Source organism: Mus caroli, unplaced genomic scaffold (genome assembly GCF_978045245.1).
Source record: "Mus caroli unplaced genomic scaffold, Mus_caroli_1 scaffold_5, whole genome shotgun sequence".
NCBI lineage: Eukaryota > Metazoa > Chordata > Mammalia > Rodentia > Muridae > Mus > Mus caroli.
Window position 1 is genome coordinate 12652779 of NW_028227260.1, and position 13666 is coordinate 12666444.

At 39.1% G+C, this 13666-nt stretch overlaps 1 protein-coding gene across 4 annotated transcripts in view; it reads right to left on the reverse strand.

The window, feature by feature from the left end:
* The window catches only part of Map7d2 (MAP7 domain containing 2), an 82893-nt gene that overhangs the window by 42147 nt on the left and 27080 nt on the right, over window positions 1-13666 (reverse strand). For all 4 annotated transcript variants that reach the window (XM_029473680.2, XM_021153551.3, XM_029473683.2 and 1 more), the window contains exon 3: window positions 11952-12115. In XM_029473680.2, the coding sequence (XP_029329540.1) occupies window positions 11952-12115 (164 nt within the window). The remainder of the gene's footprint in view (window positions 1-11951; window positions 12116-13666) is intronic.

Sequence of the window (13666 nt, forward strand, 5' to 3'; positions counted from 1 at the left end):
TCACCATGTCATATAAGGTTAATTACTAGATCTAGTACCTCAGAGAGTTAACTCTTTTACCAGTGCTAAATGAATCTGAATTTGAAGTAAGATTTAAAAAACAGCTCAGAACAGTGGCTTTCAAACTTTAGTGTGGATGCATCAGAAGCCTTCCTCCCCATAGGATTTAGTATTTCTCAGTAATCTGGAGTAGTGCATTCTTATATTTATTTCTGGCAGTACTGGTGATCAGAACTCAAGGCCTTGCACATGTTAAGCAAGAACTAAACTATACCTACCCCACGAACTTACATTTTAAACTAGTTTTTAGGTGCTGCTGCTAGTAGGATCACAGGACCATTGTTGACTTACAGACGAAAAGTTGAGTATGAGAAAGCAAGGGAAAGAAAGTTTAATTACACTAGGAAAACAGTATTCATAAATCCTGGGAGTGTATAGTACCTACTAAGCTCTGGTTCTCCCAAGTATCACTGGTGACCAACAGAGGTTGGGAAATGGCAAGGCATATTCTTGTCCCTTTAATAGCTGTGTGGACTTATAAGAAGGAAGACAGGGAGGAAGGTAATCTTACCCCCTGATCCCTTTATTTCCGACTAACTACATCTAACTAGATGACTAGACAAATCTGGAGAACTGTGGCCAACAGTGACCACTGAGCTAGCCAAGCTGGATTAAAAATCCAGTAGAGCATTGGGGGAAATTGGATAGTCACATGTAGAAGAATGAAATTCGATCCTAGCTTTCACTCTGCACAAAAAATTAAAAATGAATCAAAGATCACAACTTAAGACCCCAAACTGAAACTTACAGAGGAAAGCCTAATGAAACTACTTCAAGATTTAGGAGTAGGCAAAAATTTTCCAGAAAGAACTCCAGTGGCTCACTAAATAATATCAAGAAACAATAAATTATATCTTATTAAACTGAAAACTTCCTTCACAGCAAAGGAAAAAATTATCAGTGAAGAGACAGCCTACAGAATATATACAGAACTACTAAAATTAAACATTCCATCACCCCAATTTATCCAATTAATAGGCAAATACATTAAACAGATAATTCTCAAAAATAAAAATGGTAAATAAGTAATTGTAATATGTTGAATATCCTTAGCCACTAGAGAAATGCCAACTAGATCTTCATTATAATTCTACCTCACCATAAGAGGATTGGCTATCATTAAAAATAAATGACAATTAATGCTGGCAAGAATGTTGGGGAAAGGACCCCCACTTTCATAGTTACTGGAAATGAAAATGAGTGTAGCAAATATGGAAGTTAGAATGGCGATTTTTCAAAAAAACAAAACCGATATTAAGCATATGAATGACCCAGTTTTATCACTAGTGCACACATACCTGAAGGACTACTCTGTTGCCATAACATAGGGATACTTGCATCTCCATGTTTACAGCTGCTGTACTTACAATGGCCAAGATATGGAACCACCCTAGATTCCTATTAATAGATAAATAGATCAAGAAAATGTGGCAATTGGGAGAATGAAAGGACATAGAGCAAGAAACTGTCATAATCTATCTGGAGAGATGGCTCAGTGTTTCTTGAAGAAGACGTAGGTTTAGTTCTCAGTACCCACGTCAGGTGGCACACAACTGTCTGTAACTCGAGCTCCAGAAGACTCGGAAGCCCTCTTTTGGCCTCCACAGGTCAGAATCATGTACTACTCCCCACATAGACATAAATCAAAATCAAAATCTTTTTGTAAAAGTGCTATAATGGAACCCAATAATTTGTATACCAACTTAAAAATTAAATAAATTAGTTAAAAAGCAAATGATTAAAAAAGAAATTGTGGTATTTATATATGATGGAGTTTTAAAATTTTATTTTAATTTTATGTGTATGAGTGTTTTTCCTGAAGGAATATAAGTGTACTATGTGTGTGTCTGGTGCCTATGGGGGCCAGAAGAGTGAGCCAGATTCCATAAAACTAGTTACAGATGGTTGGGAAGCACCATATGGGTGCTAGGAATCTAATAAGTTCTCTGTAAGAGCAATGTGTGCCCTTAAACACAAAGCAATCTCTCCAGCTCTGACGATGGAGTTTTATCTAGCCATAATGAAGAATGAAATTATGTCATTTGCTAGAACTAAAGATCATGATAAGCAAAATAAGCCAGACTCAGATATATAACATGTTCTTTCTCATACATGGACATTAGATTTAAATATAAATTCATATTATTTCATAAACATATGTGACATAAAATAAAGGGGGACTGATACAAATATCACACTTTGCTTTCAGATGAGGAATTTGCATTAAACAATACATACATACATACATGTAACATGAAAATAGAAAAGAAAATTAGAAAATAGAAAAGGGACTGTTTGGTGAAGGAGGAGTAGGAAAAGGTAGTGGGGCAGGAAATATTGCCAAGATACCATTATACATACATACACACACACACACACACACACACACACACACACACACACACACACATATATATATATACACACACACACATATATACATATATATATATGCAAATGTGAAAATGAAATCCATTATGTTCTATTTTAACTAAAACTAGAATTAGTATAAATCAATCAATCAATCAATCAATCAGGAAAAGTCCTCTAGTACAGAATGATCCAGACACTGTTGTCTGGTGGTCAGAGGAAGAAGGAAGAAAGGGAGGGGGAAGGAGAAGAAGAGGAAAAGGGAGAAGAGAATAGAGGAAGAGAAAAGAAGAGGCAAGAGGGAGGAAGGAAGGGAAGAAGGGAGGGAGAGGGGGGCTGGCAGAAAGAACAAGCTATACCTTTTCTACTGCTTCTACTGTACATGTTCAAGGATGAAACTCAAGCCCACAGTGGTCTACAACAGGGATCTTCACAAGAGGTCTCCTCTCTACAAACAGATTTCTATATATAGCCAGGTAGTTAGCCAAGGCCCTCTAAGAATAGCCAGCCTTTAGTTGAGTCAAGTTTTTGTTTCGATAAATTCAGAAATGTCTTGTTTTGCACCTACCCAGTTTGAGTTTTACTAGCCACTAAGCAATGACAGTGTGAGAAGTTTAGATGGGTCAATCCAACAGAAAAGTCGAAGCTACTCTTTGAAAGAAGCTTTTCTTAGTTATTTGTTAGCACAAGAATCAAGAGTTGATCTTTTTCTAAATCCTACCTTCCAGGGCAATTAGTCAAGAAGCTACACTGAATAAAGATTAGATGAGAATAATAAACTGTCCACCAAAAACTTGAGGTAGCAAGAACTTGTTCTAGAACTTAAATTCTGAAGGTATGTGGCATCTTGCATGCTATAGGAAGTCACCTGAAGGTGACTTCTACTAAGAATATTAGTTTGTTTAAGGACAGGGTCTCAAGTGGATACTGGACATGGGCTCCCTCCATAAGAAAACTGCTGCTACTGCCATAGTCCTGCCAATTTTTAAAACCTTTAAGAGTCAATGTATTGGTTTTGCCCGATAGAATGATATTCCAGATGATCTGGCATTAATGTAGCTAAATCATTAGTGGTTTTGTTTCAGGACTTTTTTTTTATATTTGGCTCTGGCCATTTGTAAACCCCACTTCTGTGATGGGACACATAAGTTTAGGAAGAACAACATTATGGACATCATTGGAATATGAAGGAGGTAAGGGATCCAAGGGAAAAGAGGAGCTTACAGACCTCTTATGATCTTCAAAATATCAGACCCAGAAAGGTAAGAATCCTGCAACCCTTTCTAATATGCTAGAGAAGCAAAGTGGCCTATATCAGCTGAAAACTCTTTTCATTGTAGTGTTTTCTTGGTTGACAAGAGACAGAAGAAAGGTCTTACATTTGATACTGAGAAACAAATCTAAAAATGATTCTATAGTGCCGGGCGTGGTGGCACACACCTTTAATCCCAGCATTTGGGAGGCAGAGGCAGGCGGATTTCTGGGTTCGAGGCCAGCCTGGTCTACAAAGTGACTTCCAGGACAGCCAAGGCTACACAGAGAAACCCTGTCTTGAAAAACAAAAACAACAACAACAAAAATGATTCTATAGCCACGTGCTGTTGAGCATTCAACAGCTCTCATTGAGCTCTTCAAGTACCACAGAGTTGATCACAGAAGGCTTTGGAGAACTTCCATAGTGTAGAGCAATCCCACTTCCACAGAGATCACTCATGAAAACATTCAAGTCTTTGCGTCAGCAGTATACTAACCTGATGGAGTGAACTGGTTACCCTATGTGTGGAAAGTCCTTAAACTACACCTGGGTCTCCTGGGACCCTGAAGGTGGGTGCAGGTGACAAAGGCAAGTTTCTCCTTCCTTGGGTTGCTAAATAAACTTAGAAAACCCAGCTCCCTGCATAGACCTAACCTGCCCAAACTGTGCCACGTTCCTAGAAAAAATAGAAAAGCATGTTCAGGTTGTTTTCATGCTGACCAGTGGTCAGAGCATATCCTCAATTATGTTAAGGATAAAAGAAAGCACAAAATCAGAAAATATCCAGACTATAAACTACTACAGATTAGGCTGTATCTAACATAATATCCCTTCATCAACAAGGAGTATGAGACTGACTACATTAAGTGCTTCCAACACTAATGTTCTATAAAGAAGAATTATGCACAGAAATTGCCTCTAAAGTGGAGCCTTGTGACATTGCAGGATGTGCTGAAGCAAGAGAAGCATCTAATGTGACACTGCATAGTGTTCTTTCCTGGAAGAAGTAGTCACAGGCTTCTGCCTGAATCAGCAGGATGTCAAGAATTAAAATGTGAATGCAAGGGAGAAAGGGACAAACTCTAAGTCATCAGGGAAGGGAGGATGGGAAGAAAATAGGAAAGTCCAGTGACTCATGCAAAACATACACGCTAAGAATGGATAAATCTATCTTAAATTACCCAAACACCTTCTCATGCATTGGCTTCCCCTTCCAAAATTGAGGATTGACCCTAGGGACACACATGTGTTAGGGAACTGCTCTCTCATTAATATATACTCTCAGCCTTCTTTTAAAACTATTTACTCTGAGATACAGTCTCACTAAATTGCTCAGGTTATCCTTGAACTTATTCTATAGCCAAGGCATCTCCTGAACCTTTCATCTTTCTGTCTTAAACTCTTAATTAGCTAGGGTAACAGACCTGTACCACCAGACCCATGTGAATCTTGTTTTGTTTTCATTTTAGGATTTTTTATCCTGAATTTTTTTTAATTGATACATGGGCTAATATAGCCGAGGTTAGTTTCACAGACTCAAACTGTCTATGAAATCAAGGATAAACTTGAACTTCTGAACCTTCAGCCTCTATTTCGATGTGACTTTTTAAAATAGTGCATAGACTGTTCCATGTCTTCTGGCACTCTATCTTGGCTTTGCCTCCACCAAAGTCAACTAAAGTAACTGAAGACAGTTTCACATTTCTAATAATTATTTTGTACTAGGTGATCGCTGGGCAGTTTTACAAGTCATCTTCTTCAGTCCCAGTACCTTTGGTTCTAAGGAAACAGAGTTGGAAGGGGGTTGCTCTAGCTACCAGTTGCTTAGTGATAGAAATGAGGTATAAAAACTGAGAGCAGAAGAAGCCAAGGCAATCAGACTGAAGCTAGCAATGGTGAACCACAGATAATAGTTTTGCGTAGTCATCTATCTGCTAACAAAAACAAATTAATCACCAAAGGTGCCACTTTACAGATAAAGGTGGGTCTCATAATGTGTGGTTCAATCTATGGTCAATGTGCATTATGTCCTCTTTAAAACTAAAAAACAGAAAGTGGACTCTGGCTAGGGAAGCAGGTAGGCAGACTGGAATCTTTATAGCTCCCTCTGCTCCTCTAAATCTAATCCTCCAGTTTTATCCTCAGCTGGACAGCAGAACACCTGCTTCCTTTCTCCCTGCCCCCATCCCCAATGGACCACACAGCTTTTTCCCTCCTAACCTCCCTCCCACTACTCATTGTCTTTATCTCAGTCACCAACTCCAGCAGGCACTCTTTGGGAAGCCACAAAGGGAATCTCACCAGATAAACACACAAAAGCAACACAAAGAATCGATAAAATTTTTTAAAAGTTAAGTTTTCTGAGAAAATTAGCAATACTGACAAACTCTTATCCAAATTAACTAAAAGGCAGAGAGAATTTTAAAATTTTTTAAAAATTAGAAATGAAATAGGGAACATAATGCCACACAACAGGCACTAAGTAAATCCAGAGAATCATTAGGGGCATACTTTAAAAACCCTGAACTCCACCAAACTGGGAAATCTAAAAACAAAACACAAAACAAAACAAAACAAGGTAATTTTCTCCATACATTCCAGTTACCAACATTAAATTAAGAGCAGATAAGCAATTTAAATAGCCTATAAACCACAGTAAAATAGAGGCACTCATCAAACATCTCCCAACCCCAGGGCCAGATTGTTTTAGCATAGAAACCTACCAGATTCAAAAAAAAAAAAAAAAAAAAAAGGAGTTAAGGAGTTAATGCCAATACTCTTCAAATTATTCCACAAAATAAAAACAGAAGGAATACTGCTTAATTTGTTTCATGAGACTACAGTTACCCTGATACCCAAATCACATAAAGACCCAACTAAGAAAGAATTACAGACCAGTTTCCTTTATAAAGCTAGACACAATTTTACTCAATCAAATACTTGCAAAATGAATCAAAGTAGACATCAAAAAGATCATCTACCATGATCAAGTAGTCTTCATCCCAGAGATGCAGGGATGGTTCAATATACTGAAATCTATAAATGTAATCTACCATATAAACAAACTAAAAGACAAAACCCACATAATCATCTCATTGGATGCAGAAAAGGCCTTGGACAATGTTTAACTTCCATTCAAGATAAATGTTCTATAGAGATTATGGATATAAGGGACATACCTTAGCAGAATGAAAACAGTTTACAACAAGTTCACAGCCAACCTCAATTTAAATGGAGAGAAACTCAAATAAATTCCCCTAAAATCAGGAATAAGACAAGGTTGTCTACTTTCTCCATACCTATTAAATATAGTATATAAAATCTTAGCTAGAGCAATAAGAGAGCTGTAGGACATTAAGGGAGTAAGAATTAGAAAGGAAGAAGCCAAAATATCTTTAGAATTCTTGTGTTGTTTTTTATTTGTTTGTTTGTTTTGTTTTGTTTTGTTTTGTTTGAGACAGGGTTACTCTGTGTAGCCCTGGCTGTCCTCGAACTCAGAAATCCACCTGCCTCTGCCTCCCAAGTGCTGGGATTAAAGGCGTGCGCCACCACGCCCGGCCAAAGTATCTTTATTTGCAAATGATGTAACAGTATACATTAATAAACCTAAAAACACCTCCAGGTAATTCTTATAGCTGATAAACACTTTCAGCAAAGTAGCTGGATAAAAAATTAACGTAAAAACTATTCCTCCTGCAAACAAATGACAGAAAAATCAGGGAAACAAAAACTTTCACAATAATCACAAATCATTAAAATATCTTGGTATAACTCTAAGCAAGTGAAAGACTTGTATAATAAAAACTTCAATTCACTGAAAAAAGAAACTGAAGAAGGCATCATAAGATGGAAATATTTCCCACACATCAGTAAGATTACATAGCAAAAATGGCCATCCTACAAAAGAAAAATCAATCTAGTGATTCATTGCAATACCCATCAAAATTCTAACACAAACCTTCACAGATCTTGAAAGGACACGTTTTAGCTTCACATGGAAACACAAAAAAACAGAATAACTAAAACAATCCCGAGTAATAAAAAAAGTGTGGGGGAAGTCACCATCCCTGATTTCAAATTGTACAACAGAGCTATAGTAATAAAAAAAAAGCATAGTATTGACACAAAAACAGACACATTGAACTATGGAATTAAATTGAAGACCCAGATATAAATCTACACACCCACAGACACCTGATTTTTTATAATGACTCCAGGAACCCGCACTAGTGCTGGTCAAAACGGATGTCTGCATGTAGAAGAATGTAAATAGATCTGTACTTATCACCCTGTACAAAATTCAAGTCCAAGTGGATCCAAGACCTCAACAACAACAACAACAACAGATACACTGAACCTGATAAAAGAGAAAGTGGCTAATAACCTTTATCACATTGGCATGGGAGACAACTTTCTGAACCAATCACTGAGAGCTCAGGCACTAAGATCAATAATTAATAAATAGGACTCCATGAAACTGAAAAGCTTCTGTATAGCAAAGGACACTGTCATTCAGACAAAGGGGCAGCCTATACAATGCTAAATATTTTTACCAATTACAGATCCAATAGAGAGCTCATATCCAATATATAGAAAGAACTCAAAAAAAACTAGGTATCAAAAACAACTAAACCAATTAAAAATGTGATGCAGATCTAAACAGTATTCTCAACAGAAGAATCTCAAATGGCTGAGAAATATTTAAAGAAACGTTCAACGCCCTTAATGAGCAAGGAACTGCAAATCAAAACTACTTTGAGATTCTGTCTTTTGCCTATCAAAATGGCTAAGATCAATAACACAAATGATAGCTCATGCTGGTCAGGATGTGGAGCAAGGGGAACAATCATCCATTGCTGGTGGACTATACAGACATTATGAAAATCAATATGGCAGTTCTTCAGAGAGTTGGGAATTGATCTTCCTAAAGATCTGGCTAAAGCACTCTTGGGCATATACCCAAAGAACATTTTATCCTACCACAAGGGCACTTGCTCAACCATGTTCATTGGTGATCTATACATAATAGCCAGAAAATAAAACAACTTATATGTCTGCCTTAGGGTTTCCATTGCTATAAAGAACACCGTGACCAAGGCAACTCTTATAAAGAACAACATTTAATTGCAGCTGGTTTACAGGATTAGAGATTCAATCCATTATCATCAAGGCAGCTTCTAGGCAGACATGGCATAGGAGAAGCTGAGAGTTCTACATCTTGTTCCACAGACAAACAGAAGACTCGCTCTCATGTGGTTAAGAGGAGGGTCCCATTGCCCACTCCTGTAGGCAGCCGATGCCTAAAAGATGGTGCTGGTTTCCTTACACCGTGGCCATAAACAACACTACTGCGCAGGCGCTAGCCCAAATCTGGTGCCAACCCCTCCCGAGTGGGTGCATGCTAATGAAGTGTTGACAGGCCGACCAATCCCAGGAGGACACATAGCTCTCCCCAGTGCTGGGGTGTATATAAGCAGTCCTCCCTGGGTGCCCCGGGTTCCCGTAGCATCGAGGCGTTCCTGCAATAAAGCTGTTGAGAAGAATCCGGGACGAGGTGGGCGCAACACACTCCCAGTTACACACTTCCTCCAATAAGGTCACACCTACTCCAACAAGGCCACACCTAATAGTGTCACTCCCTGGGCCAAACATATTCACACCACCACAATGTCTACATTGTGGTCTACAGAGTGAGTTCCAGGACAGCTGGGCTACACAGAGAAACCCTGTCTCGAAAAACAAAAAAAACAAAAAAACAAAAAACTATGAAATTCACAGGTAAATGAATACAACTAGAAAGTAACCAACCATGGGATCTGGGAAGATGGTTCAGCAGTTAAGAGCACTGACTATTCTTCCAGGTCCTGAATTCAATTCCCAGCAACCACATGATGGAATCTGATGTACACTTCTGGTGTGTCTGAAGACAGCTACAATGTACTCATATACATAAAATAAATAAAATTTTAAAACAACAACAACAAAATCATCCTGAGTGAGGTATCCCAAATCCAGAAAGACTATATGATCACTTACTTATATGTGGATAATCAAGCTACAGTCTGTAGAAACACAGAGGTTAGGTATAGAGTATGTGACTGGGGGATAAAGATAGATCTCATTAGTAATGTGGAATAGAACAGATAGTTATGGAAAGATGATGGGTTGGCTGGAATGAGGGGATCAAATAGGGGAAGAGGAAGATGGGAGGGAATATGGGGAGAGACAGCTTAAACTAGTACAATAGAAGCTTCTATATGTGTGTGTGTGTGTGTGTGTGAATGAAGGCTTTTTAAATGAAATAACTAAACAATGGATTAGACAGAGTACTGACTGGCCATCTCTTATCACTAAATAAAGATCGAATAATGGCATTATGTTACATTTTATCTAGCTGTTGGCCAAAGAGGTCTCATGGGAATCCTGAAGCAACTCAAGTTATTGCCAAGACTATAGGTTGCTCTCCAAACTGACAGCAAACTGACAGCTGAAAACAACACCTACATAAAACAGTTAACATGGAGAAGTCAAGCTAGTACCTAAAAAGAGTCATCCCCGGCTCTCCCGCTGCAAGGTCTTGGTACAGTAAGGTACTTGGTATGTTACCAAAAAAGAAACATAAACACCAAGCCAGCCACAAATCTTTTGTTCTAAAATGGGTGCTCTGCCTGCAAAATATGTTAGAACAATGCTGGTGGCACAAAGCTTGTGGGAGTTACCAACCAACATCTGATTTGACTTAAGGCCTACTCTACAAGATGGAACCTATACATGACACTCCTTGGGTGACCAAGAACCTGAGACTAGATAATTTAGGGATTTAGGAGAAAACCAAATAATACTGTTCAAAAGAACAAAAAAAATGTAGCAAACACCATTGCTCTTGGTGACACTCTCCTCTATTCATAGATTAGTTTCCCACTCATCAGAGATGCTTCCTCCTGTAGTAGACAGGAAGAAACAGAAACCCACAGGCAGACATTAGTCAGAGTGAGATACCTTGAAACACTCAGGCCTGAATGACGTGCCTCTATCAAACCGTTACCTCCCCTTCTGAGCTTAGGAAACCCCATGGAAGGGGAAGCAGAAAGTGTGAGAGGCAAAGAGGATGGAGGACTACACCAAAAAAACAAGGCCCTCTACATCAACATGATTAAAATTCATATGAACTCACAGAGACTGGAACAGCATGGGCAGGCCCTACAAAGGTCTACACCAGGTGCTCTGCACATACCATGTGGCATCCAGTTTACTGTTTTATATGGAATTCTTGAGTGTGGGAATGAGTGGATCTCTGATTTTCTAAGAAAGTTTTCTTGGGATCTTTTCCTTCTGTTTGCTTGTCTTGTCCAAATCTTATTGTTAATTTTTGTTTTATCTTATAATATGTTATTTTATTATAAAAACAAAAGTAAATAAATATAGTAGTAAGCATTCAGAGGACTTTAAAAACACTAAATTTATATAAAGGTCTCTGTATTCTATAGTGTTGGAAATTGACAAACTGCTATATTCATACTAAAAGATGAGTCATTATACCTTATGAATAAAGGTCATCACCTGATACAAGAGTATGATTACATCCTTAAAATACACTTGTTAAGAAAATCTATAATTCAAATACGCTTCGTAAGTATCCTCCCAGAGCTTAGTAATAACGGACTCCATGCAGCTAAGTGCATTCCCTTTCTGTTTTGAAAGGTAACTGGGAAGGATGATTAATGCGAGTAGCTACATTAAAATGTAAAATGCACTAGCATCTTTGTATTCAAACAGAATTTTCTAGCAGTAAATAACAGGATCATCTTATTATATGCTTTGGCCTTGATCTGTTCCAGAAGCATGGGCCTCCTCCTGGCATAATACTTAGTTTTCTATCACCCAAAACCCAAGCCACAAGCCTGCTGTGTCTCTTAATTTCATCAGAAAAGGTTGTAGTTGAAAGAAGCCTTGGAAACCAGAAAATCCAACTGCTCACAGTAGAGACAAGCAAACCAGAGCCAAGAGAAGGCAAGCATTTTGCCCTGGGTTGTACAACAAACTGGAATCAAATGGCAAAACCTCTTTGCTCCTCTGCAAGTGCTACTTCCTCAAACTCATTGTATTACAGTGCTGAAAGAAGGCACACTATGTCACCAGGACAAGATTCGGAGGCAGGACTTTCTCACAGTTGACACTTGGGTAGTATAGCAGATGCCCTCAACATGTTGGCCCTATGTGAGTTACTGAGCTGGCTGAGGTGGAAGGCTCCGGAGACCCTACTTACCTCTTCTTCCCGGAGCTTCTGCTTCCTCTTCTCTTCCACTGCTGCCCTCTTCTGATCCTCCCGTTGGCGCTGCTCCTCAAGTTTTCTCCATCGCTCCTCAATTTGTTTCTCATACTGAAGCTTGGCTCTCTTCTGTTTCTCTAAGATCTGTTGTTCCCGAGCAGCTGAGAAATGGAAGCAGAGTGTCACTCCAACTGCTCCTCATGCAGTTGGATTAAGAACCAAGAACACAGAAACAATAATCTGATGAAATCCCAGGATGCAGTGATTGAGATTGGGTGTTCTGTTTTCTCTGCCATTCGTTAAGTGGTATGGGGCATGTTAATAACTATGTTATCGCTCTGTCTTGGCTTCCTTCTCAGTTATACAGTGGCAGTAATAATATAGTGAAGAAAATTATGCAATGCATGTAAAACACAAAAAGTACTTCCACACATAGGCATTATGACTATTATTGCTATAATTAAGCCAAACTTGTATACAATAGGTAATTCATAGAGTAGCTAGAATGATGATAGTTTAAGGGTGCATTCAATCAAAATCGTGTTAAATGAGCGTGCACAGTGATCTGAGCAAAGCATTAAGATTTACAAAGTCTTGTCTTTGCATCAAGCCACTTACTAAGAAATCTTTACGTCTACCTAGCCAGGCTAAGGAAAGGCTCTCTGGGGGGGGGGGGGGGTCGTAGTGCCTGAACTGCCCAGAAGGCCAAACAAGAATCCAACAGCTTCTTATTCATCTCAGTTCAATGAAGGAAATTATCATCTACCTAACTCACAGAACTCCATGGTGGTATCTATAACTAACAAGAGGTTAAAAAATAAAAGCCTTTCTCACTGGGCATACTGCTGTAATGCAGAAATGAGTGCCCGTTTTCTCATTTCTCTTGAGGATGGCCCTTCTAGATCTCAAAGGAGAAGGTGAGTGCACATAGTGGATACCTAAGGACACTGAGTCTTCCTCAGACAGAGGAAGCAACTGTTTTGTTTTATTTATTTGTATGGGTGTTTTGTCTGCATGTGTGTATGTGTACCATGTATGTGCAATGCCTAAGGACACCAGAAGAGGGCACTGGATTCCCTGGGACTAGAGTTACAGACAGTTGTGAGCTGATATGTGTGCTCTGGGAATCGAATCTGTGTTCTCTAAAGGCAGTCAGTATTTTTTTTTCTTCTTTTATTTTTTTATTATATTGTATTTTATTTTTATTAGATTTTTTCTTTACATCCAAATGTTATCCCTTTTCCTAGTTTTCCCTCTGAAAACCCCCTATCCCCTCTCCCCTCCCCCTGCTCACCAACCCACCCACTCCTGCTTCCTGGCCCTGGCATTCCCCTACACTGGGGCATAGAACCTTCACAGGACCAAGGGCCTCTCCTCCCATTGATGACTGACTAGGCCATCCTTTGCTACATATGCTTGTGTTTTCTCTGGTTGGTGGTTTAGTCCCAGGGAGCTCTAGGGATACTGGTTAGTTGATATTGTTGTTCCTCCTATGGGGCTGCAAACCCCTTCAGCTCCTTGGGTACTTTCTCTAGCTCCTTCATTGGGGGTCCTGTGCTCCTGACAGATACAGAAGTGGATGCTCACAGCTGTTCGTTGGACTGAGCACAGGGCAGTTAGTATTCTTAACAATGGAAACAGCAGGGTAGTGGTGGTGCATGCCTTTAATCCCAGCAGTTGGGAGGCAGAGGTAGGCGGATTTCTGAGTTCGA